The sequence below is a fragment of the Cephus cinctus genome, unplaced genomic scaffold (genome assembly GCF_000341935.2).
Source record: "Cephus cinctus unplaced genomic scaffold, Ccin1 Ccin1_scaffold0193, whole genome shotgun sequence".
Taxonomy (NCBI): Eukaryota; Metazoa; Arthropoda; class Insecta; order Hymenoptera; family Cephidae; genus Cephus; species Cephus cinctus.
Window position 1 is genome coordinate 119,246 of NW_014332914.1, and position 25,123 is coordinate 144,368.

The 25,123-nt window shown below is 39.7% G+C and overlaps 6 protein-coding genes across 11 annotated transcripts; 3 read left to right on the plus strand and 3 right to left on the minus strand.

The window, feature by feature from the left end:
- Positions 1-1,737: 1,737 nt before the first annotated feature.
- On the plus strand, positions 1,738-3,719 carry LOC107264856 (nuclear transcription factor Y subunit B-1). Its single transcript, XM_015733569.2, has 3 exons — positions 1,738-1,892; positions 2,416-2,558; positions 2,878-3,719. Exons 2-3 carry the CDS (start codon positions 2,441-2,443, stop codon positions 3,426-3,428), a joined length of 669 nt encoding a protein of 222 aa, XP_015589055.1. The 5' UTR covers positions 1,738-1,892; positions 2,416-2,440; the 3' UTR covers positions 3,429-3,719.
- A 53-nt stretch (positions 3,720-3,772) lies between these two features.
- Positions 3,773-8,413, minus strand: LOC107264854. 5 transcript variants are annotated; one of them, XM_015733565.2, is made up of 4 exons: positions 8,255-8,413; positions 5,662-6,280; positions 4,563-4,721; positions 3,773-4,487 (listed from the first exon to the last, which is right to left on the minus strand). In XM_015733565.2, the coding sequence occupies exons 2-4, from the start codon at positions 6,178-6,180 to the stop codon at positions 3,978-3,980; spliced, it is 1,188 nt and encodes a 395-aa protein (XP_015589051.1). In that variant the 5' UTR covers positions 6,181-6,280; positions 8,255-8,413; the 3' UTR covers positions 3,773-3,977. The 5 variants fall into 5 exon arrangements, with proteins under 5 accessions (XP_015589051.1, XP_015589047.1, XP_015589050.1 ...); XM_015733561.2 differs by having other exon boundaries at positions 5,662-8,136; positions 8,211-8,413; XM_015733564.2 differs by lacking the exon at positions 8,255-8,413 and adding an exon at positions 7,706-8,229.
- Positions 8,414-8,717: 304 nt separating this feature from the next.
- On the minus strand, positions 8,718-10,308 carry LOC107264855 (ribosome biogenesis regulatory protein homolog). Its single transcript, XM_015733566.1, has 5 exons — positions 9,942-10,308; positions 9,618-9,876; positions 9,233-9,540; positions 8,987-9,166; positions 8,718-8,915 (listed from the first exon to the last, which is right to left on the minus strand). Exons 1-5 carry the CDS (start codon positions 10,079-10,081, stop codon positions 8,783-8,785), a joined length of 1,020 nt encoding a protein of 339 aa, XP_015589052.1. The 5' UTR covers positions 10,082-10,308; the 3' UTR covers positions 8,718-8,782.
- On the plus strand, positions 10,125-13,971 carry LOC107264853. Its single transcript, XM_015733560.2, has 6 exons — positions 10,125-10,334; positions 10,420-10,658; positions 10,743-11,082; positions 11,152-12,021; positions 12,099-13,372; positions 13,445-13,971. Exons 2-6 carry the CDS (start codon positions 10,618-10,620, stop codon positions 13,596-13,598), a joined length of 2,679 nt encoding a protein of 892 aa, XP_015589046.1. The 5' UTR covers positions 10,125-10,334; positions 10,420-10,617; the 3' UTR covers positions 13,599-13,971.
- A 1,617-nt stretch (positions 13,972-15,588) lies between these two features.
- On the plus strand, positions 15,589-19,179 carry LOC107264817 (ribonuclease Z, mitochondrial). The gene is made up of 6 exons (XM_015733499.2): positions 15,589-16,427; positions 16,491-17,232; positions 17,307-17,656; positions 17,747-18,151; positions 18,221-18,564; positions 18,643-19,179. Exons 1-6 carry the CDS (start codon positions 16,203-16,205, stop codon positions 19,055-19,057), a joined length of 2,481 nt encoding a protein of 826 aa, XP_015588985.1. The 5' UTR covers positions 15,589-16,202; the 3' UTR covers positions 19,058-19,179.
- A 17-nt stretch (positions 19,180-19,196) lies between these two features.
- LOC107264818 (protein singed) lies at positions 19,197-25,101 on the minus strand. Of its 2 annotated transcripts, none has more exons than XM_015733500.2 (8): positions 24,950-25,101; positions 22,632-22,801; positions 22,300-22,543; positions 22,101-22,234; positions 21,714-22,012; positions 21,472-21,632; positions 20,493-20,963; positions 19,197-20,417 (listed from the first exon to the last, which is right to left on the minus strand). In XM_015733500.2, exons 2-8 carry the CDS (start codon positions 22,692-22,694, stop codon positions 20,212-20,214), a joined length of 1,578 nt encoding a protein of 525 aa, XP_015588986.1. In that variant the 5' UTR covers positions 22,695-22,801; positions 24,950-25,101; the 3' UTR covers positions 19,197-20,211. The 2 variants fall into 2 exon arrangements, with proteins under 2 accessions (XP_015588986.1, XP_024937802.1); XM_025082034.1 differs by lacking the exon at positions 24,950-25,101 and adding an exon at positions 22,911-22,946 and having other exon boundaries at positions 22,632-22,826.
- Positions 25,102-25,123: the final 22 nt, after the last annotated feature.

Here is a 25,123-nt window from a genome sequence, read left to right on the forward strand (position 1 = left end):
CTTTGTCTACAACAGAACATGGTTCGTAGACGTTTGTCATATGTCTCTGTACTAGAAGCCAATCAGAATTATTGGCTTAGTTTCCACCGTGCAGAGTTTAAGCAGAGTCAAGCAGCCCTATTGGTCAATTCCATTCAACCCCTATACATGATTGGTTAACTCTGTTTAAACTCTGCACGGTGGAAACTAACGCTATGTTTAGACGACAGTCTTAAACCGATTAGTTAATACTAACCAAATACCACCAAACGACCACCAATCGATTGGTAAAAAGAAAAATGTCGAAAGTCAAAGAGGGGGGGGGGGGCTAACTTTGTGGAGCTCAACCCGCCGTACAGGGCTTAACACTACCCACAGTACACAATGCGAATCTCTCCCATATACGTATTCACACACACCATTCTTTTCCGGAAGAGCCCATAATATGGCGGAGCCAATCACTAACAAGCCTCACCGTTGGTCGTACTGTTACTAGAGGGACGCTAATGAAGACTGAGTTCAATGGGATGGATCTTTTTTATATTATATGTATGTTAGTATTTCTCGCTTTTTAATGTAATACCTGTAATATAATACAAATATGAGTGGCACATGTCCGCCATTGGGGATACAGGCATAAGGAAAGGAAGGAAGGATAATACAAATATGATAAAAAAGAAAGAACTAAATCGGCGGTCTGGGAGAATAGCGCCACACCTTTTTATATTCTCAATTTAAACAAAGTTCAATCGGTACAATGAGGGTCCCAAGTGCATTTTCATGCAATAAAAATAAAACTCTTTGATCTGAAATATTCCCTGTCCAGAATATCTTTCTCCCTTCTCATGAAAGAAAATGAAATTACCAAATTGCGCTCAGACCCGTGAAAGGGTCGGACTATATGCATATGTAGTAGAGTGTATTTTTGCAAAAAAAATCTAAGCTGCTTTATCACTCTGTTTATAATTTTTAGTTTTATGACTCTTAAAGAAAAAACGTTATGAAAGTATTTGGTTGAATTTTGAAGAAACAAAAAGTTGGCTATACACAGCGAGGTAGAATACTGAAATATAAGAATAATTGCTCTATTTAAAGTGTGCAAGATTTCCGAGTCAGTTAAGAGTCTGAGAGTCTTTGACCTATAGATCCTATTGTTCATTGTTCGAACCTGGGTTCAAGATTTTTTTTAATCGTACTTTCAAATACTTTTTCGAGTGATAAAATATTTGGGATAATAGTTAAGTCGTACTTTCAAATACTTTTTCAAATGTAAAACCATTCGATTAGTAATTTTCATTAGATGGTGTCCACCCCTGGATCGTGATCCCTAATAATGACATTCAATTAACGATGTTATCGGTAATTTCATCGTGTTAAATATATAGTTGTACTTCCGGGGGTTTAAACAGAGAATGACTTTTTTTTTTCTTTTACTAATCATTTTATGTCACTAGCATATCCACTTTGACATTGTGATACGACAAATTTATTAGGCGTTATGAAACTATTAAATACGGTGCTTTCTTTACGCATGCGATTTATTCGTATACATCTTTTTAATAGATTAATAAGAAAAAACAACTGTGCAAGTTGTAACAGACGAACTAGCTGACAACAAACAGGGGTATACACTACCCACCGACCCGCTGTTTATTTTACAAAGCACAAAATAGGTTAATATATTTTTGGGAGTTACGATAAAATGAAACGAATGAGACATGCTAATAATATATTTTTGGCGTTTAAAGATTGCCGCAGCCTGGCCTTGATGCAACAGTGGTGCGCTCAGGTGCTCGTTGTTGACACCAGCATCGGATATTCACGCCTGAGCGTTAGCGACAGTAGCGAGTGTTCTATCGGGTTTGTTACTCTTACTATACTACATCATTGTGATCATTGCCAAGGAAATGGTGGTATGTAAATTGTTATTTTCAAGCAACTAAATATATGTCTTCGACTAAATTTTCATACAGGCGCTAGCACTCGAACGCGGGAATTTGATTTGTGGATACCAGATGATGAGAAAAAAAATTGTCATTTTTCACCAACCAAAATCCTACGTCCGAGTATTGGCGCCTGTATGAGGATCCAGCTTTACATTTCACAAGATTGTCAATTTTTTTGTTTCAAAATATTTTAATCTGAATTAATTATAAGTCAGCAGTATTACCACTGATTAGTACTGTGCTCTGTTTTTAACGTGATTTCAATTTACACTTATTAAAGTTTCAACGCGTCTGTGTTGTTTTTCATTGAGTTATACTGAATGATACCATTTCACAGTTTCAACATAAAATTATTAATTACTGCAAATAGTATTCGCGTTTAACTTTATCTAACGAAAAGAGATGTTATTTTGAATAAACTGTAAAACAGTGTAGAATACGAAAAAAGAAGGATAAAAGAGTGCTTAAGAAATCAGAGTGAAACTTGTAGGTTAAAAGCGGAACGTACTATAGTAATGGAAAACAGTGGTGAAAGCGGTGACGACGGCGGTCCTTTAGGTCCAACATCCTTTCTTCACGGCGGTAGTGATGTTTCCGCGTCTTATATCGGCGTACAATCAGACGACTTGGAAGGTATGTTGTTAAGTTAATTTAATTAGAAAACTAGATGACAATTTGTATTTAATTTGGTTTCAAGAGTCGCGTTTGCGCAATTTGTTACTGACGTTATATTATTCAACGGCTATTATATATTATTAATTCATTTTTCTTTTCATTTTAAAATTTATTTTTAATATTACTTACTGATCATACCATGATAGAAAAGATGAATTTGTAACTTTATATCATTTACTTTTTTATCTACTTCTCCCCATGTTTAACATTTTTACTTTACAAATTGTACATATTTCATAACAAGTGTCATTCACTCTTCTTTAACATTCATTGGCAGATGATCCAGAAAATACAGATGACTCAAACCATGGCACTGGAGATCCTTTACAGGGTGGTGGAGGTGGAGGCGGTGGTGGCACTCTTCGAGAACAGGATCGTTTCTTGCCAATAGCAAATGTGGCCAAGATAATGAAGAGAGCTATCCCTGAAGCTGGAAAGATTGCAAAAGATGCAAGGGAGTGTGTCCAGGAATGTGTTTCAGAGTTTATCTCGTTTATCACATCCGAAGCTAGTGACAGATGCCACATGGAAAAGCGGAAAACCATAAATGGAGAAGATATCCTCTTTGCAATGACAACCCTTGGTTTTGATAACTACGTTGAGCCATTGAAAGTGTATCTTCAAAAATATCGCGAAGCTACAAAGGGTGATAATCCTGCCGGAACACCTGGTGCCTCAACAGGAAATGGGAAGACAGAGCCACAAGGAACCATCTACGAGGAACAACTATTTGCCATTGCTGCTGCTGTACCAAATGCAACTACTTCCGATGCCCCTGTTATATATAGTTACTCCTCTTCTGACCAGATGCAATTTCAATTGCATTGACGGACAAGATTGACCTTCACGTCATCATCATTCCACATTTGCACATAGGATGATAACTGCGGCTTAAATTGACTAAACCTTTTTAAACAAGGTTCGTGAATTTTCATATTTCGCGATTTTCTTGTTCGTAATTTACAAAGGCACACATGTGTGTCCCATCTCAAACCGTGGACATTATGGAGAGCTACGGTAACATGATCTATTGTATAAAAAGCTAATCAAGGTATTCATTCGAAAATAGTAAAAGACTTAATACTATGAAGAAATAAATGTTAAAATCGGCAAAAAAAATTGCACCTTGCTTTCTAGCTCTTCTCGCAGGTTGAAAAAGACGACGTGAACAATGAATAGAAAACAGCAGCCGATCCTTTATTATGTTCAAATTATCACTAAGCCACTTTAATCTAGGCTAGGCTGTGCTGAGTCAGATCAATTTTTAGACAGAACCGATCTAGACTAAACTACGTTATTTCGAACAGGACCGGCAGTAGAGATCGGCGTATAGAATTCCATAGAAAAAGTTCAATCGCGAGGAGCATTTTGAGTACTTCACTCGGGTAATTGGGCAGGAGAGAGCAGTAGCTCATGTCCTTTCGTCGCCGTTGATGGAACAGGGCAGGACGAAGGCATCGGCGGTTGTTGTAATTGTTTTTGCTGTTGTTGTATTGGCGGCAAAAGAGAGGCCGTTGGCAGCGGTCCCGTAGGAGCATTAGTATCCGCCTTTCGTCCTTTTTTCTTATTAGCAAAAACAACACAGGGTCTCCATCGACATTCTCCGCAATGGCATAAGCAGAGACAAAGGAGCACACGAAGTAAACAGCATAATAGGCCTGCGCAAAGTAAAGACGGTCCGACCAGTCTTAATTCAGGACTCTGAAATCCCTTCTCGCCAGTCCCCACGAAGGAGATAACTAGGCCTAGTGCGGTAGTACCAAGACCGGCATAGAGTACAGTGTTCACGGCAGCGCTGACTTCACCCCGTCGACGATCTGCAAAGCCGCTTCCTTCCTCATCTTCATCCTCGCCGCTGCTCCCGTAGTAGTTGCTGGCATCTCGTATCTAAAAGCAACATACCGCAGTGAGTCAAAAGTGAGCCTTTGCATAGCTCAAAAACGATAACAATAAATCTTATACCCTGTTTCGGTTCATCCATCGTCGATGTGCCTCACATTGTTTGGTCTTGTAGTTGGGTCCTTCTCCTCGTGATCCATGAGGTGATGCTGGCGATAAAGGAAGTGGGGATGGTCTATTACAACCCTGCCACGCAGCCTTGCCAGGACCCTGACCTCCGCACTGTAACGATATAACATTTGACACCAGTATGCTCTGCGGTCTCAGACAACGAGGACACATAAAGGTGCAAGATCCGTATTTCTGGGGCTGATTGATTACGTTCCAGCTGTGCTATATCTGATCGCACTCGTTTCACGTATCCGGTTATAGGCACAGTTACTTTTTGAGTACCTGATGGTTAAAAGTTTTCCCCCGAGGATGATAGGTGTTATCGACAGAACAAAATACTTACCCCGTATACATAGGATCGCGGGGGATATCGTGGAAGCGGCGGAATGAGTCTGGTGGCCAAGTTGGAGGGTAACTCTCGAAAGTTCACAGCCTTACCCCCCCGTAAACGTTGCTTCTCCCTTCTAATTAATAAAGCAGCCTGCATTCCGCTCATTCATTTGCCTGGTTCATTGATCGTTCAGTTCGACGGTCCTTCACTTCCGTTTAATCGCGGGCTTGCTCGAATAATCGGCTAACCGCACCGGTAAGGAACGCTGTCGTCACAATGACAGATGTGATTCGAGATTCTCTTTCTCTTTTCCTCTCTATCTCCCCTTTACGCGGGATCCTCCTGCTCCGGATCGAGACTAAATACGTAAAAGCATGTGACATTGCTAAAAGTCGATCTTTCGTCAGACCCAAGTTCGCCCTCGAAACAATGACACGCCAGCCTTTCACCGTTAACTGACTGGCAAACCCCTGGTCGGTGTCCATGATCCGAGGGTGAACCGTAGGAATTGATTCTGTCAGAGAGCAGGGCGGAAACGTGCCGCGAGGAAACGCCACCAGACAGCCGAATCGTTGAATTGGGTGCCGTTAAGAGTGCGGTGCATCGGGGAGTAAAAGATAGTATAGGAGTAGTAATAGTAATAGTACTAATATAGTAGTTAATAGAGAAAATAAAGGCGAGGACGACGCGAGCGAAGAGTCGCGAAGCGCGTTTACCCACCTGTAGTTCCGAAGTGGAGGGCGAGACTCGGAGATCGAGGATCGAGGGCGGTGGAAATGGAAAGCTGTTCGACTTGGTAGCGAATGTGAAGGAGTTGGGCGATTCGAGCGAGAGCGGCGGAGGAGATATAGGAAATGGAGCTGGTGAGAGAGGCACGAGCTGGTGTTGATAGTGATGGTGGTTGTGGTGGAAGTTGCGATGGTGGTGGTGCTGGGACTGCGGATGCTGCTGCTGTTCTTGCTGTTGCTGCTGGTGATGATGGTGGTGATGGTGCTTCTCGAGTCGTTTGTGACGCTCGTGACTTCCTACGTTAGCCGAGGATGGTAGAGGAACTGGAGCCGATGACGGTGGGAGAAAGTGCGAACGAGCAAATTTGCTCGAATGGGAAGTTGGGACGCTCCTGATCCTTGGAGCAAGTGCTGCTGGTGTTCCTACAGCATCGCCGCCTCGTCTGTTCAGCTGGAGGCGCTTCTGCTTCCTCCTGTTGGCAATGCTAGCTCCACCCGCTGCAGCGTACATCGCTCTCTCCTCCGGATCCTTTCCGTGGCTCTTCCCGGTTTAACGCATTCGGGCGAGGCGACTCCTCGTTAGGAGTAACGATCGTGCATGGTTCTGCATTCTGTAAAGGCAAGAAACGTGACGGTGCTCCAGGCATCGGTACGCCTCCCCCGTGTGTACTTTCTAAACTATACCTAGTGCTACGTATCCCTACTGCTATCTATATATATATATATATATATATATTACCTAAGCTTCTTTCTTATCATTACGTTTGCTATCAGCTACATACTACTTTTATTCATCCTCTACGTAATAGATATCAGACACACAGAGGTCGGCCTTGCCAAGATGGTCGATCTTTAGAATTACTTTGCCTTGGATACGCTTCCATAATAAAATTACGATCGAAACTCCTCGACCTGTCTTTTCATGGAAGGCCTTCCTCCCTCTCTCTGATTACCTCAAAAACCCGACGTACTCACCCAAGTCCCCCGATCTTCGCGTGGACTATCGTCGTCTGATCTCCACCCGATCAAGGTCCTTCAGCACTTATTTAGATATAGGGCTGAATAGAAATGAGCTTTTTCTTATCGAGCAACACATTCGTTGGAATGCATTCTTTCTTTCACTCATTCTATACTGGATGCATATATACATATATATATACAAGTCTCTTCTAACTAATTTCATTAATAATTATATCACTCTGGCTATTGAATACGACCAATGCTTTTATTATTACAGTAAGAACAAGGCAAGCAGGGGGCTTCAAGAATTATGGTACATGTATGACAGGATTTGTAAACTGCGTGATTAAAATATTTTATTGTATTCTGATCCGTTCAGACTTGTGATACCACGGAGAACGGAAGTGAGGGATCTTCATTCATTGGAGAGTGTCGATAAAAATCAGGGAGTCCTTCGGTTTCGAGAAGTATGTTATAATAAGTTGACGAGGCGATCAGGCAAGAGGCAGGCAAAGGCAGGCAAGCAGACAGAGAACAGGCAGCAGAGCAGGGTCGTTTGTTATCGAGCGAACAAACGGTGGGTGTTACGTGCGTGCACGAGGGAGCGAGAAGCGAACACGGAGTTTCGGACTACAGAGGCAGAACTCCATTCTCCATTTCGGCGAGGCCATCAGAGGTTTTTTTGTTATCTAATTTCTTTACGTCATCTAGTGGCGGTTCTCGCGTGGTCGCGCGATTACAAGGAAGGCTGACTGGTGGCACGAAATCATTTTTTTTTCGAAATAATCGTAGGGTTAACGAGACTGAGAAATTTAACGTGGTTCCTTCATGGTAAAAACCCAGGGGAATCCCCGAACTCCGAATGAACAAGTCATAATGTATATCGGCGAACCCAATGGCCACGATAACGAAGATGATGACGGCGTTATTAACAACGATGACGAGAGTAATGCTGAGTACGACGACGACGACGGCGGGCACGACGACGATGATGACAGCAGCATCAGTGACAGCGGCAGCAACAGCAACAGCAAAGCAACCATCAAGCTGGGGAACACTCAAGATGTAACGCGTACCAACGCTTTAACACCGACTACACCGCGTCCGTTCGTTCGTCCTGTCTGCTCGTCCACGTTCTCTCTTCACCCTCTGTCTTCTTTTCTGTTCACGACGACATCGCGAGATATGTCTCCGCCACGGCTACGTTACCCAGGTCCGAGCCACGATTACTCCCTTTTTTCCCTCACGTCACTTCATCACCGTTATACTCGCAGCCTCCGTCCTGCTACTCCTGGCTGATCGCCTGCGTCCTCACTGATGCACGGGCATCGAACGATCACTGAGCCTCGTTGCGGATACGATTACCAACGCGAATACACGCTATTGCAACTCATACCACCCTTTCTTTTTTTCCTCTGCACCCTGCCAGCCTCGTCGTCCCCGTGACACATGCACTCGCGCACATCGAGTCTCTCCTCCTTGTTGCACCCTTGCATATAAGACTTCACTGAAATATCCAACGCGGTTATAGAAAGAGAGAGAACCCCTGAACACCCTCGAAAGAAACACCGCCACACTCACCGTCCGCACTGTTGCGATTCTAGGCCAGTCTCCGCGCTACTTACCCTCCTACTCTCTGCTTCGCCGCGACTAGGCCAGCCCGACCCAGCCTCGACCCTAGTCGATATTCCGTCCTGGCAACTTTTGACCTTTCACCTTTCTCGCACCCCCGATTCCCGATGCCTGCTGCCACTGCTGCTGCGTTTGCTGCCTCTACTGCTGTTGTTGCTAATGTTCAATACTCACCCCTTGCCAGCCAATATTCACTGGTGGTATCTGCCTTATCGACGTTAGGACATCCTCATGGATTTTTATTCCTGTGACACAATCAACTGTTAACTAGGTTACGGGAATGGAAAATATAGATCAGTTACGTACTTGGATTATTGATTTTTTTTTTGGTTCTGTGACCTATCTTTAATTTATTCTGTTGTTGAGATTTAATTTTCTATTGTTTAACTGACCGGATTATCTTACTTGCTGCCTCGATCGATGTTTCACGGAGGAGAGTAAATAATAGGTGCTTGATTTAGGTGACTGATAGAACTTGCGTTTTATTTGTGTATTAAATAATTACAATCTTGATAGTTTTATTATCTACGTTTTCGTCCACCAACTTTCGACCGTAGATCTCTTTTGCCTTTACCTCCTTTTGGTTTTTTTGCTCCTTTACCCTCTTTCTTGCTGGATTTCTTTTTACCGCCGCTGTTTGAAGATTTGGCAGATCTGCGCATTACATTGTGTTACTTATGCTTCTATGATTGGGACGAAATTAATTATATTAAAGGTGTACTTACTTTGTGGATGGTACAGGCGCATCTACATGAAGGATAGTGGATTTGGAACGAAGAATACTTTCAGCCAACTTCTTGTTACGCTGCTTTTCTTGAACAACACTTAATGGAGCTTCTTTACGTTTCTTTTTTATGCCAGGCACATGTGATGCAATATCCTTTGCATCTTTTTCCTTTGGCAATCTACATACATTTTTTCAATTATTCAAATAGGAATCAACGAGCTTTTCTAGTGCATATAGACCTTACCTGCTTTGGAACTTTCCTACTGAAGCAGTGGAAGCTCGTGCTATGGTTGTAGCTGCAGCAAGTTGCCGTGCGTCTCGGAAATGTTCTGTACTAGGAATACCAACTCGTGGAAGTTTAACGTTTTTGGCCTTTGCCAAATTGCGCAACCTTTGCAATTCATTCTTTGCTTGTTTTTCACGTTTAGCTGTCTTTGAAGCAGTGAAAGGATCTTCACCATTGGTGAATTTTGTGGGATCATTAACTTCCACCAGCCATTCTTTTTGTTCATCTGCCTTTGCTTTTTTGTAGCCATATTTTGGGATCCATTTCTACAACATACTTATAATTAAACTGATGTCCATTGAATATAAATATTAAATATACAATATATCATAGTATCAATTACCTCCAATTCTTCATCCCATGTGACTTTTGATTTATTCTTCTTCTTTGAAGTGATTCCTTTTTCTTTTGCGAATTGTTGCCATTTTGTCAAAGGTTTAGGCTTAGGTACAGAACGTGCTCTTGGTAACACAAACACTGGTTTCGGAAGTATCCCAACAATTGCCTCATCTACACGTTCTGTTTGCAACATCCAGATTTTATTAATGAGCACCTGCACATTGTCCCTTGTTAAGTTTTTCAAATATGTATCTTGACTTGATCTGAAAACATTAACAATAACATCAATAAATATAAATAGTTGCTAGGCAGATCCAATTGAGGTTACCTTAGATTTTCTTTGTCAAAAACGTTGTAATCAGAAGCAAGAAGAGTTCCTTCGTCAATTTCCAATTCCAAATCCTTATGAACCGATATTGATTTATTCGAATTCACATTTTTTTCCAAAATTGCATTAACAACATCCATTTTTAATATGCAATATACAGTACTTGTTCGAAACCACGCGGTCAGCTTGAAGAACTAGCATAATCTAGAGAGCTGGTACAGTAAATTGTCATCTCATTGTAAACATAATGATTCATTTACTTAAAGAAATAATACAATTTGAAATAATAACAAACGCGTAGCTTCCTATATAATTTATTGTTAATGAGAATGAACTCTTTTTAACTAATGTTCAAAAATTTGTTCCACACTGGGACTCAAAGGAGAATCTGAGGTATGTTTAAATAAAACTAAAAACTTCCATTTGGCATTTAGATTTACTTTTGAACCAATGAGAGACCCGATCTTCCTTATTCCAGCTTCCTGATTGGTTTAAATATGAGAGCTTACAAAATGTCAGATGTTGAGAATTTCATAAACATACCTTCAGTTCATATGATCATTGGTCATCGTATATTGTGAGAATTTGGCAAACGAATTTGTCAATTAATAATTCGTTTCGACAGGATTCATAACGTTATTCTTTATATGAAAAGGAAACGCCTGTTACGATAGTAATGACTGAAGGAGCTGAAAAAACTTCTGCAGATTTCTTAAAGTATGTTTTTTATGTAATTTTAATATGATTACAACAATGAGTTACAAATTTTTAATTACAATTGATTGTATTTATTTTAAATAGTGCAGAGGGACTGTTAAAAAATAGAGGTATCAGACATGAAGCCTGGGGAGAATGGGAGAAGTCCTCCAGAGTCCTTCCGAAAACTGGTGAAAAGCAATTTGAACCAAATAACTCGTGGCTTCAGAATAAACAAATAGAGAAAGGCCTTACCAATCGCAAAAACTTGCTTAATATACAGAGGGTGGAACGTAACTCTCAATTAGCAACTGCTATATGGTTGGAACATGAGAAGAAAGCTCAGGTCATTAAAAAATCAAGACAGGACTGGAGTTGTTTTGGCACAGAAACAAAAAAAGGATTGCTTTTGACACCAGAAGAGACCTTGATACTCATAGAGCTGGTATAATAATATGTCAGAAATAAGTATAAGATTAATATAATTTCTATACATATATATATTTGCTTATAGAATTGCTTGGAGCTTACTTGGGATAATGTAGTTTTATCGGTACAACAAGCTTATGAAATTTTAATTGAAGAAGATGAGTCACAATGTACCATAGATGAATACAGAGCTTACAGCCATCTAGTCAAACAAGGCTACAGAGTGCAACGATATTGTCGAGATCTTTGCACATCATCTGTGAGTGGTTACGTGAAGTGGGTGAGGATGACAAGGAATGTGTATGAAAGGAAAAAATTTATTGTGAATCCCATAAATGGATTACGAATGAATGATGGTAATTCTGAAAAGGATATCAAGGAGAAGGAGCAAAAGGATTTATCAATAGCCAACTTGGTCAGTGATGTAAAGGGTTTAATAGATGACATGATTAATGAAATAGAACAGGAAAAGACTGAATCACCAAAAGTAGAAGAAACATTACAAACCAATGATTCTTTAACATTGAAACTAACTGAGGCAAATGCTGTATTAGATACACAGCAAAAAGACTGTTGTGTACAAGAACTCCCAGGTCCCAGCAATGTGCATCAAGCAAATTCTCTAAATAATAATGGAAGAAGGATAAAACCAAAAATTGGAATTATTTCAGAAGAAACTGTTTTGGAACCAGTTAGATTGATAAAATGTAGTCCAGGTGATAAAGCTGTTCTTGGAAATTCAGCTCAAAAATGGCCAGGCTCTCGTATACAAAGAAATGTAAAACTGTTGCCTAAAAGAAACGATAAGGTTAATGTTACAGCTCCTGATGAGCTCCCAGATATTACAATGGTACATGACTTAGAGTCCTTAAACAGTTCTCCATGTTCTCCAGAGAAGCGTAAGGAGTGTCCAGTGAGTTCGGTATTGTCGCAAAATAAAAGATCTAAACACGAGGTAAGACACTTTAGAAGTTAATAACCAATATAAAATTAATATTATAGTAACATTCCTCTATCACTCTGTATCCTCAGGTTATAGAACTATCGGATGACGAGGTTGAAGAAATTCCACACAGCATGTCCCGCATGGAGATGTTGAACTTCTTACCAAATATTGCATCGGAGTCTATTATCACAGAAAAGATATCAAGAAGATACTTGCCGCAGAATGTCAGGCCCCAAAATAATACCTATCAATATGTACGATGGAAGATGTACAATATTCAAGAAGCAGATAAAAGAATACGAATGGGTTTTAAAACAGGAAGGACAGAAATTGAAGCAACAAATAGTGTGGAAAATCAAAATAATAATATCACACTTGAAACTAGTGTACCTGGAATAGAAATGGTCACTTGTAATAATCAAAATCAAAATGAAGAGCAAGGTTTTACATGTCTATTATCCGCAGTGATGAATGTAGCAAGGTCTATATTGCCAGCATATATGCAGCAGACTAATACTCATCTACAAAGACATCGAATGCTACGATATATGAACAGAATGCCATCATATCAAACCCAGAGGTATTCTATACCAACAAGATATTTTCAAGGGAATATTTCTAATAATCCAGTCCACATGAGGCATTTCAGGTCACATCATAAGGGATTTCCAAATAATCCTTCATCTCTAGAACATCATAGACCTTCTTTTCCGATGGTCCATCGAAATTACAATCTGGGGATACCAACGGCTCAATCATCCTACTTTTATCCAACAGTGTGGCATAATAATTTCCAACAGTATCATCCATCTCCAACTGCTCCATTACTTTACCAAAATGGAATGTTTCTGAGCCAACAATCTTCTCAACATCAAGGAACTTTTTCTCTTCGGACGCCTCGCAATCCACAAAATAATCATGGACCCCAAGCTACGACGTCTGAAACAAGTCTTAAGAATAATCAAAATGGCCATCATCATTTTGGAGATGATAAGGATAATAATAACCAGCCATCGTTTATTAAACTGCCTGGTGCTTCCTCGTGGACGGAATTAAAGAAGAAATGGATCGACGAGAAGACTATTATTATAGATGATGAAGAACATAGTGAAACCCAGGATGATATGGATTGTAGTGAGGTACAAGTTATTAATGAAACTACTAAACCGTTAGTAACTCCGAAGAACGTTAACAGCATTCCTGAAGTTTATGAGAAACTTCAAATAATAAAATCAGCTTCTGAAAAAAGTATTAGACGAAGAAGATGTGACTATAAAATATCATATAATGTGTATTCGAGTACACAGCCATTCAAGAAGAGCTGCCCTGGTGTCCCTATTTTTAGGGTGGTAGTTACAAGGTATTATTCATTTAAATATTTCTTGAAGTATTACTTATTCTAAAAAGTATTGTACCATGTAATTTTTTTTAGTAAAAGAGATGACGCTATTATACAGCCAGCAGATCTGATTCAATTACAACTTGATGGAGAAGATGTACCTATTATTGTAGCATATGTGTCTGGCTCCTCCATCTCATTCACACAGTGTGGAGTTGTTTCGATACCCAATTTAATTAGTGATTAAGTTCAGCTTTTTAATGGAATACAATGATAGGATGAGAATCGTATCAAATATATTGCTAATGCAAATACCATTCGACTGGGCAGTCTTAAAACTTATATTAGTCTTTAAAAAAGAAAAAAGCTTTCATATTGATAAAGATAAAGATTCATTGTTACAAAACATGAAATTATGCAGTATTTAATAGTATAAGTATCTCGAGTTACTGTTCAGGAGGACTGTGTTAGATAATCATACTAAACGTGTTTTTGATACTCTACATTTTCTGTTTATTTTAAACTACCTTCCTTCCTTTCCTTATGGCTGTATCCCCAATGGGGGACATGTGCCAGTAACTGGTCCTAATAATAATCAAGGTTGGAAGTTCGACAACAGATGGCGATGTACCTCGCGAGACGCGCGTTATTCAACTCAGCGTGAGGGGACCTACAAAGTTTATACACCGAATCCGAACAGTGTTGGGGAAAGCCATATAAATAATCACTTAAGTTTTCATGTGAAAACCCATTGGTGAATGCCGCTGGAAGCTGGGCGCGAACCTCCAACCTTTCGGTCATGAATCCGCTACCCTATCCACTGGGCTATGGCCGCCCCCGATTATTTTAAACTAAATCTAAAGGCAGTAACAAAGGACTATGCTCATTAATCAAGAAAGAGAACTCAAACATCACTTAATATAAAAGGATAAAGAATCTTATTATTTGACTTCCTACCATCAACATAATGTATTTGATTTATGACGTATTTATTTTCGATAAAATACATATGCATTTGACGTCCTGAATTTATTGTAATTCGAATTAGTATCCCGCTCTGTTTCTTCTTCATTGGTACCACTGATTCGCAACAAAAGTATATCTATATCGGGTAAACCTGCAGTATACGACTCCGAACTGAAGTTGGCTGCTACTGACTTAGGTGTTTTGAGGTAACGCCATCTGCCGGATATAATGTGAATCGCATGGAATAGTCACGCCGCCTATTAGAAAAAAAATTAACCATAACCGACAGAAATAGTACCAGTCGACCGTCGTGTCCGGGGAACATTGAAATTCCCACTGAGCCTGAATCTGGGAGTACTTATGAATCCAAAAATATGTCAATTGTAAAATTTCGATTATTGATAACTTCGATTTGCCAAAAAACGAACCAGTTCTCACTGATCTTGTTGTTTTGCAACTACGACATTGCCAACGATATTTTTCCGAAAGAAATTCAGCATTGCATAGAATCATGTCCTTATCGCACACTGGACACTTGAAAGTTCGAGCCATAGTTCATAGGACTCATAAGTCCGTATCTTTGTGCAAAGGTGATTACCTCAATAGAAGGTTTCTCACCTAGTTAGAACAAATCTACGAACCGTATCACCATTGCAATCGATCACACACAATCCAATTTAAGCAAAAGAAATAATAGCACACTTGTGTTACACGCTTTGCGGACTACTAATGAAAATCATCCTTCTACATGTTTTACAAAAGCAGACGATACATTGTAGCAAAAAAATCTCGAAACAGTAGATCAAATTTAATGCTCAATGTACAATCACGAGCTTGCACTTATACATACTTATATTATTAAATAATATTATTTATAAATTAAATATACACATATTTAATATAAAAATATGTAATAATAACTTCATATCAAAATATATATATACATAATAGGTGCAAACCTGTGTGGCGTAGCACGAAAATTAAACGAAAAAAATCTCCAAACATGGAATATTGCGATTACTAGATCATATTTTGTGAAAATATATTTTTATAACAAGATATAAGATATGACAACAGTAAAAATATATTCACTTCAAATTTTTAAAGATAGTTGCGCTTTTTTCCGATCAGGAGGCGCCACTATTCTATGCAATTCGCATTGCATTTGATAAATGGTGCTACGTTAAAAATCTAAGTCACTAGCAGCCAACTTCAGTTCGGAGTCGTATACTGCAGCTTACCCCTATATCGCTTAAAGTTTTACTATCCGTGTTTAAACAAACTGAAACAAACATGTTGCATGTTCATTTACCTAAAAGCTCATGACTTTCTACTATTAACTATCAAACGTTTTTCCAAGCTTATCAAGAATTATCAAACAATTGAAAGTAGAAATACTGCAATATTTCTAATTCAATGGACACATCGATCGAGAAATCGATTGTATCGTGTCGATTGAAATTTTCGATTCTCATATGGTTTTTCTAATTTTTCTAGCAAACAATGGACTATCAAATGTTTTTATTTGTTAATTCATAACTATCAAATGATTCCGCATCGATTTAGCCCATGAAAAGCTAAATCCGATTAGCAACAAGAAAGTGACGGCCAACCGCACACCAGATTTTGATTTTAATTTTCTGAAAAAAAAAATGACTAAAACTTTTTAATCACGTTTTTACAAGACTGTCAAACACTGTTAAACGACTGTTAAACGATTTGGAATAAGAAAAAGTTTATAAATAAAAGTTGCCCAGCCAACTTCACACAGGTAGCTCATGATGCACGTGGTGTGAAAGACAGTTGTGTAAATTATAAAATGTCAATGATTAGGCTATGTGCGTAATTATAATTTTTGGACGAAAGAAACACAATTAGAAATCGAATGATTACCACTACCCGTCCATTCACCAGGAAAATACTTGGACACTTCGGGACAACCCGGAGCCTAAGACCATACTCCAAGGGTTTTCCTTGGCGCGATCCTGTACAACAAGTAGCAAATTCAAAAATGCCAAAAGATAAACAATTTATTTTGTCAATGCAACGACAGCGACAGAAAATTAAAGAGAGAAATTTCAAGGTCATTCCGGGTATTGTACAATTGCAGGTAAATATCTTGACATGTCGTCATAGTGTATTAAACATTAAATTATGTATTTTTTATGAATAGATACTTGGTAGTGGAGCTCGTGGATCAGCAAGATGCCTCTATGTATCAAGCGATCATACAAAGTACTTGTTTAATTGTGGTGAAGGAACCCAGAGACTGGCATTTGAGCATCGACGTAAGCTCACAAGAGTGGAGCATGTTTTTGTAACGACACCTACTTGGAACAATATGGGAGGGCTGCCAGGAGTAGCTCTGACAGTACAAGATAATGGTGTATCAGAATTTAAACTCCATGGACCTGAAGGATCTATCGATTTATTTAATGCTATTAAGAAATTTGTTATTCTAAAGGATTTAACTGTTCATCCAGCTACATGCAGTGAGCTAAATCCATTTCAGGATCAAACTATGACTGTGCACTATGTTCTTTTAACAAAACCAACAATTGAGAATGATCCTGATGACACTGTGAATGATTTAACAGTTGATAACACTGACTATTATTCTCATGAACTAGCTCCAAATGGCAAAAGGAAATCATATAATGGTGAAAGCAGTAGAAAGTTGCAAAAAACAGAGCCGCAGATTATAGGAGGCCGTGTAACAGGTTCTATGGCATATATTTGTAAACTACGTCCTCGACCTGGATCTTTGGATCTGAATAAATGTGTAGAAAAAGGCGTAACACCTGGTCCGGTTTTGGGTCAATTAAAAGCTGGAAATGATGTGACACTTCCAGATGGGACATTGATAAAAAGCGCAGATGTCTGCACACCACAATGTCCTGGTCCAGTATTCATTGGTAAGTACTGTAGGATAATTATAGACGTAATATTTTTATTGATTTTGTTTCACTTGGAAATATAATTCTTGCAGTCATTGAGTGTCCCACAGTAGATTATTTGGATTCGTTAACGAACAATGAAACATTCAAGAACTACCAGGCAACAGCTTCTGAAGAAGACAACATTGCATACTGTGTGGTTCATTTTACGCCAGAAGAAGTCCTTAAAAATCCACGTTATAAGGAATGGATAAATAAATTTTCCCAGAAAACACAACACATAATAATTAATGAAGAAAATGAGTGTATAGGCAGTGAAGCAGTTCACAGAATTCAACATAAGCTGCACCTTCTTCATCCTGAAATATTTCCATTCTTTGACAGCATTACATTTGAAAAGAGTGAAGAGGCAAATCCCCCAGAACGAATTTCACAAGATTCTGTAAGTCCCTTACGCTAGATGTGAGGCTATAGCTTTTAATAATAATACTCAATGATGGTTTCTGTGTTAATATACAACTATCAATTACAGGTAGAAACCGAAGAAATTAATCCTATAATTCATCGTGTCAAAACTCTTCATTCTATAAATCTGCGTCCATTGACTGGATTGGATAAAAGTTTAGAATTATCTATTAGTCCAAAGCAATATGTGGATGAAGCATTCGCTGTGGATGGTTTCCTGGATGCCTTAGCAGAACTCCAAACAAATATTGCAGCAACAAGTAAATCCCTAATCAATGCACCCGAATACCCAAAGGTTTTGATGCTAGGAACCGGTTCCTGTATACCAAACAAAGTTAGGAACACCAGTGGCATTCTTCTAAGACTTGATAAGGAATGCAGTATTTTACTAGATTGTGGAGAAGGAACAATGGGTCAGATAATTCGATTTTATGGAAAATCCAACGCTACCCGTATTCTTAAAACTATTAAGGTTTGCCACTTCTTATACATTGTTTTCCCCGTGCTGTTAAAGATTCACAATTTAAATCTTATTATACAGGCTGTTTACGTATCGCATTTACATGCTGATCATCATATCGGTTTGATTGGATTGCTAAAAGAGAGAGCACGAGTAACTGAGGAACCACTATTTTTAATTGCACCTGAACAAATTTCTGCATGGCTTCAACTTTACCATAAACGATTCGAGTCTATCTTGGATCTGTACATCCTGGTGCCTAATTCGTATATTCTTTTAAATGAACATGGATTATCCAACGCGAGAGAAAAAGAATTGTACAGTGCACTGAATGTGCGAGATATTAGCACTGTACGGGTGAAGCACTGTCCATTTGCATATGGTGTTGCTGTGACTGACAGTGCTGGTAATAAAATTGTTTACAGGTAAATAAATTCATAATGATACTAAATTAAATCAAAACTTCAGATTACTATAATTTCATATAAATATTTGTATTTCAGTGGAGACACTGTACCGTGTGATAACTTAATAAAATTAGGAGCTGATTGTGAATTATTAATACATGAAGCTACTATGGAGGATGACATGGAAGCTGAAGCAAGAATGAAACTTCATTCAACAATTTCCCAAGCGATAACGTCTGGCAATAATATGAGAGCAAAATTCATTTTGCTAACTCACTTCAGTCAACGCTACTCAAAGATGCCTCGCATCCCAGAAGATTCTCAGGGAAAGAATTTTGATAACGTTGGAATAGCTTATGACAATATGCTAGTAAGCTTAGCCCAACTTCCGATACTTCCTCTACTGTATCCCAGCTTGAGACTGATGTTCAGTGAATTTTGTGTATTGCTTGAAGAAAGAGCAACGAAGAGACAATTAAGATTGGAAAAACTGAATCAGGAATTTCTGTAGTTTATCGAATATCAAATGTAACAACTTAAATGATCTTAATCCATGTGTAAAAATAGCTTAATAGAAGTCTAGGATTTGTAAAAAAAAAGGGAAGAAAATAAAAATGAAATGGTGAAAGAGAACCGCAGAAACGAGTCTCTTCGATCGATAAAAAATTGTTTATTACGTTTCTCGTCGATTGTTGATAAGTTTTGTAAATCATAGGGAAACATCGTAGCTTCTGAGTCGATCCTCAGGTGTGCGTGGAGCGTAGAAATACAAGCTCTCAAAATAGCTCGTAACATGACCATCCTATACCTCGTAACTAATGATACTAAAGTAATAAAATATTCTACATACTAGTCTCCTATGTTTCGATATTATATATGTACGTGGGCAGCAATCAGCAATGTAAAAAACTCGATACGAAATATATCCTTAGCGATAATAGTTAGGAATAGACGAAGTAGGTATTATTATATTTACACAAAAAGAGATTCTCGTATAAAATCAATGCTGAAGCGATACGGCTGTCGGTCACCTATCATCCTGACAACAAATCGAGATGATCAACGAACAATCATTAATCATCCATTATTGAAAACCTGGCCAAACAGATTAAAAATAGTCATGTGCGTCTGAAAATTTTTAAAATAATATCCAGTGCCTTTACAGAATGCGCCCTACCGATTATCGGTAGCTAGCAAGCTTATTTTGCTAGCTTACCTCATACTTACTGGCTTTGCCACATAAACCGCGAAGCGTCAATCGTAGCTACAGTCATTGTAAATATGTAGGGGAGGAGGAGTTAGAGTGATAATGGGGGATTATAAAAGTAGATACGTATAAAATCCTCTCAAGATGGAATGAATCGGGTCGGTGTTCTTAAAAAGTGAAGACTCCGTCGGGTTAGGATGAATTCTAAGCATTTAAAGAAAGGACCCAGGATACGACGAGCAAGTTTTCATCCAAATTACATTTGTAGGATAAAACTGCTGTATAGGACGTATCAGTCGATTAATTACTAACCGAGTTCCGCTTGATTATTAAAAAATTTTTTTTTCTCATATCACTCTCTGGGCTGTCGCTCTTAGTATTCGTTTGTTTGATGATGCATTTAATTTAGCAAAGGGACCTTGTGAGGATAATCGCTCTTGATATGATACGTATTCCCGTTAAAATTCCCACTTCGTGGCCGTCTCGTAGTCGGTCTCACCAAGACGTAAGGCTCCATTTTTCCCAGCAGTTAAGTAACGACCGTCGGTGCATTTTATGCAAATACGGGAAGGTTCGCGTAGCTCCAAGTAAAATCCATCGGAGGCTGCATCAGCGTCGACAGTGACACCCTCGCTATCCGCGTGCCAGTACTTTCCATTTTGTCCTGGGAACAGAAGAAAGATTAACAATGTAGGAGGACGTTGCAGAGAGGAAGTTGTTGAAGAATTATTTATATTACCTTTGAACCTGACGACCCCACGTTCGCAACGTTCCACGCGAATCGTTTCGTAACCAGCTTTGTTGCACTCGAGCTTAGGACTAACTGCACTTTTGGGCCCGACGAAGCCTTGTTCACATCTTAGTACCAAAACAGGTCTGTTCATTAGGTAGAAGTAGTACTTTGATACGTCGGAGTCACCGGAAGAAGGTGAGTCTGCATTGGCATAAAGATGTCCTGACCGTTTAGTAGCCAGAAATTTGCCATTGTTAGCTCGAAGAGCTACGGTGCCGTCTTCCGGTTGCCAAACCAGATCAAAGAGAGCATTAGAGGAACGTTTGTGCTCGGATGCCTGAATTCCACCACCAGCTTCAAGACTCCAGTAACGGTCCTGCATGGTGCGGATGTACCATCTTTTAGTGACGCGATCGAATTCCAATTGGAATGTCTCGTGTCCGGATATTTCATCCTGATTAGCAGTTACGTCAACCCCTGGAAGTATATTTTTAAGACTATTAGTGTGAATGAGGTCATTAGGATAAATTAATCGGTTGATCACGACTGAAGAGAAATAAAAGAATTATTTGAAAGCCATTCACATTTAGATTCTTACAAGGTATAAGATCTAGTTACAAAGATAGCTCAAGCAATTAAATTAATTTGGTAAGTCGGTCGAATCGACGTTCCGCTCTGTGGCTTTCCCGTCCTTGAATCGTAGAATGACATGGGTGATTCATGATTCGGAGATGGCAGAACTTGTTCCTCTCGTAACAAGCTTTATCATTAGTATGCCTAACACACGATAGAGGGAAGGAGGCGCCCATGAATGTATAATTTCCTCGCTTCCGGCGAACGCGCCGGGTTTACGCGTTTTTATTCAATTCACTGTGTGTGAGCAGAGAGAGAGGGGGGAGAGGGAGGAGAGAGAGCAGCAGCAGGAGAGGAACCGGACCGGTCCAGGTGCAGAAGGACATAAAAAACTGTATAAATCTTTTCTTACCCTGCTTGACAGACACGTAACGCTGATTAAGAGCAGCAACAAAGGAGGCTTGAGGTAAGGACTCTTCCAGGGAGAAGAGTTCATCCCGTGTGACTGTGGTCGACCTGGACTTTAGGACTGCCTTACTACCTATAGGGGCTAAATAAGCTCCATGAACATCCCTAAGGACGGAACACAGTAATATGAGAGTCAATTGTAATGGATACAAGTAAAGAAAAGTGTGCCTAAATAATGATTAGTACCTGAGAGCGAGAAGACCCGCGTGGAATTCAGCAGCGTAAAGGCAATCGCGAGTACATGACTCCAAAAGTTTGCCATCGCGAGCAAGGTACTTGTTGTTGCAAGTGTGAAGGGCGTAATGTCCTCCTTCAGATTTAGCACGATTTCCAGCAGAGTTATCGTTGTCAGCAGTTGCTGCTGGACGAAATTCCAGAGTGAAGAGTGTATCCTCTCCCCAAGGTACAGGAGCATCTACATGAATCTCATCCTGAGCAGCGCTAAGATGAGCAAATCTTTTCCGTCCAGCTGAACGTAAATTCACCTGGATCAACAAAGCCAGAAATTACAATAAATTATCTTATTACGCTGAAAATTAACATAAACAATACAATATTGGATATTATCATTACCTGAGGCCTGGCTGCAAGATGTACAAGCCAATATTCAGCCTCTCCAGGAGCTTTAGCAGTACACTTGAGCTCATCCTGACTAGAACCCAGGAAGTATCCTCTCTGCACGTTCTTAAGAGCCCACCTTCCGCTTCCTGTGACCGTGAAGAATCATCATTAACATACATTGCGTTAAATTTAATCACGTATTCTAACTTACCATCGGAAGCAAGCTGGATTTGAAAAGCACAGCCAGGATCGGATGGATCCTCAGCTTCGCAGGTGACATTACCAAACTGATCGACAGCGAGGTAACGATCTAGATGAGATCTCAGAAAGACCTGGTGCTCGCTACCCTCCAGAGTCCAAAGTTGTTTCTTCTTAAGACTAGCCCCATTGGCATTGATCTTAAAACCGAATGTCTCAGCAGTGAGATATTTGAACTTGCCATTGATGAGTCCAACCTGTAAACAAGAATTTGAGAAGGACATAAGCATCGTCATCATCATTATAGCATCCAATAAACAATCTAATGATCCATTATAAATGTACCGTCCATCCAGTTCTGTCTACTCCATTTTCAGAGCTACCACTCTCGGAACCGTTGTTCTGCATGGTAACGATACCACGGTGAAAATCAGCGTTACAAAAATGTCCAAAGAAAGGACTGGTCCGCTTGCTCGTTTTATCCTCCCACTTATTCCTCCACTGCGAATGAATTTCTGTAGAAATAAAAGCAAAGAGCATCTATATCATTGACCGATGAAATTCAACAATATCAGAAAGTGTATGACTCTGTCATAAAGGTACAATTTTTCAAAAAAAAATTACACAAGATAAAAGCCTTAGCATCCATTAGAGTGACTTGAGGGCAGATACTTCTTTTTTCCCCGCAGTATATTTCCTCATTCTCATTCCTCCTATTCATACTCTTTATCTGAACAGAGGCGTGCGTTTGCATCCGCACTAGTATCGCGCGTGGTTAAGCCCTCAGGATTGGGTGAGGGGAGGTCTGAGAGGTTGTGAAGGGCGAGGGCGAGGGTGTGGGTGAGGGGTCGCGGAAGCCGAGGGGCATCCCAACTCACAGAGTACAACCGTATCGGAGCCAGGTATTGATCCCTCGTTTTAGGCTTGGGAGTCTGCGACTATACTGACCCAGGACTACTACCAAAACAGGCAAGAAGTTCCTAACGAATACTAATAGCAGCTCAATGAATAAATAAATATCAGACTGTGCATTATATGAAGAATCCTTAATTATAAGACATCTAAAAATATTAACGAGCTGATTTAGAGAAAACTATGAAAAATTAATTATTCCCAGTTTGGTACGATCGAACGATAATAACCGTTATTTAATCAGTTCACGTTGCTGGTCGTCTAATTTTCGCGGAACTTGAATGATCTGCACGACGAATGAATCTCAGAGGAAACCGTTATGAACGTTTGGACTGATGGCAAGGCGATTTCTATTGGTGAGAATGAAATAACGAGGCTCATCATCGTCGATCGTTAACAATTATAAAGCAATAGAAAGGGACGTGGTAGCAGCTGCTTCAGGAACTCTACACCGTATAAAGCAGGAAGTCCTGAGCAGCGAACTGCGAAACCAAGAAGCATTGCATGTAGACTTCTGTAATCACGCTTCTACATTAACTTGTACGTCCACAATCATTATTCGCGTGTTTATAGTACACTGATTTCAATGTTCGAAGGTCTATGGCATCGCTTTCTTATATATGTACATCTTCATACTGGCTGATGGCTTGAGTCTTGTCTGTCTCCTCGAAGGCCAAATATAGTACGTAGTACGTATATAGTCTATCCCATGGTCGATTGGGGATAGCTCCACGAGAGGATGGGAGATGAGGATCAGTTTGTTCCTGTGATGTAGAATGATACAGAGTAGAAAATGTGAGTATGGGTATATATGTACATTAGTTTTCTGTCTCTTGGAATAGTTGAGAATGGTAGTATAGAAAGCAGGTTTTCTAGTGGTTCTATGCACTATGTAAGATCGATCAAACCATCCCTCCATTGGCAGCGTCCATTGGTGCAGCGTTATCCGTGCTGGATAACTGACAAAATTGTCTACACCAGGGATGTATCAGTACGTGGTACTGTCAGCATGGTAACATTAAGCCTCCTGAGGAACAGGACATGCGTTGGTCAACGGGAAGCGATAAAGGCTTTGGAATGGTTGTGTGAGTTTATGTGACGAAGCTTGTAACTATTATTTAGTTCCATTCTTCCTGGATTATATTTTGAATACGAAGTGTAGGTAATGCAGGCGATTGAGGTGGGTGTCTGTCTTGCATTTCTGACAGGCGCTACGGACCCTTTTGCAGCGGCCTTGTGTCTCGGCCCCACCCAGGCCTCAGGAACGTGAGTCACCGAGTACGAGAAAACCCCGTCAAAATAAACCCACCCTCGTGCATCCCTCCTGCTTTGATAACACGAATAGCACAGGCATTACTAAAAATAAGAATATGGTAAAATAATAAAGAATAAGAAATAGTTATGACAGGATTAGAGGAAGGGCTGTAGGCCAGTGTAATGTCAGGGATCATCAGGAAAGCCGGTTATGACCCTGACCCTGCAGACTACAACTCTAACTTCTATATATCTCTCTCGACACACATATATATAAACTTGCCTAAGTGTACCGTCAGTAAGTATATATCCTATACAGTTTCACTGTTAGTTATTTTGAAAATTCTCTATTGAATTGAAATCTCAGCGGCCATCATTGTTCTCAATGACAAAATGTATTCCTGTCGATCTTCAAGAATTTTTCGACTGTAACGCTATAGTTCATACATTTCTACTGGAATAAAACCATTATACCCAACTAACTACTATGTACTCACCTCGGATCTTATGCGAACGATGATCGATTCACGTTTGCCAGTGAGGAACACACAAAGAGTAGAGTTTATTCTCGGCGAAGAGAAAAACAATCCCGAACCTCACAACTGGACGCTTTTCGCGCTACTGAGCCGGCGAGGAGGACTCGTCGCGAGTCCTCGGGGGGGAGCAGAACG

Coding starts and splice junctions, on each gene's coding strand:
- LOC107264856 (XM_015733569.2), top strand. CDS start 2,441: ATGGAAAACAGTGGTGAAAGCGGTGACGACGGCGGTCCTTTAGGTCCA. Junction 2,559..2,877: donor ACAATCAGACGACTTGGAAG/GTATGTTGTTAA, acceptor ATTCATTGGCAG/ATGATCCAGAAAATACAGAT.
- LOC107264854 (XM_015733565.2), bottom strand. CDS start 6,180: ATGTACGCTGCAGCGGGTGGAGCTAGCATTGCCAACAGGAGGAAGCAG. Junction 4,722..5,661: donor CCTCCACTTCGGAACTACAG/GTGGGTAAACGC, acceptor ATATCGTTACAG/TGCGGAGGTCAGGGTCCTGG. Junction 4,488..4,562: donor GATGGATGAACCGAAACAGG/GTATAAGATTTA, acceptor TGTTGCTTTTAG/ATACGAGATGCCAGCAACTA.
- LOC107264855 (XM_015733566.1), bottom strand. CDS start 10,081: ATGGATGTTGTTAATGCAATTTTGGAAAAAAATGTGAATTCGAATAAA. Junction 9,541..9,617: donor CATGGGATGAAGAATTGGAG/GTAATTGATACT, acceptor AGTATGTTGTAG/AAATGGATCCCAAAATATGG. Junction 9,167..9,232: donor GTAGGAAAGTTCCAAAGCAG/GTAAGGTCTATA, acceptor AAATGTATGTAG/ATTGCCAAAGGAAAAAGATG.
- LOC107264853 (XM_015733560.2), top strand. CDS start 10,618: ATGACTGAAGGAGCTGAAAAAACTTCTGCAGATTTCTTAAA. Junction 11,083..11,151: donor CCTTGATACTCATAGAGCTG/GTATAATAATAT, acceptor ATTTGCTTATAG/AATTGCTTGGAGCTTACTTG. Junction 12,022..12,098: donor ATAAAAGATCTAAACACGAG/GTAAGACACTTT, acceptor CTGTATCCTCAG/GTTATAGAACTATCGGATGA.
- LOC107264817 (XM_015733499.2), top strand. CDS start 16,203: ATGATTACCACTACCCGTCCATTCACCAGGAAAATACTTGGACACTTC. Junction 17,657..17,746: donor AACGAATTTCACAAGATTCT/GTAAGTCCCTTA, acceptor TATCAATTACAG/GTAGAAACCGAAGAAATTAA. Junction 18,152..18,220: donor GTATTCTTAAAACTATTAAG/GTTTGCCACTTC, acceptor CTTATTATACAG/GCTGTTTACGTATCGCATTT.
- LOC107264818 (XM_025082034.1), bottom strand. CDS start 22,931: ATGCTAAGGCTTTTATCTTGT. Junction 22,013..22,100: donor ATCTTGCAGCCAGGCCTCAG/GTAATGATAATA, acceptor TTGTTGATCCAG/GTGAATTTACGTTCAGCTGG. Junction 20,964..21,471: donor TTACGTGTCTGTCAAGCAGG/GTAAGAAAAGAT, acceptor ATATACTTCCAG/GGGTTGACGTAACTGCTAAT.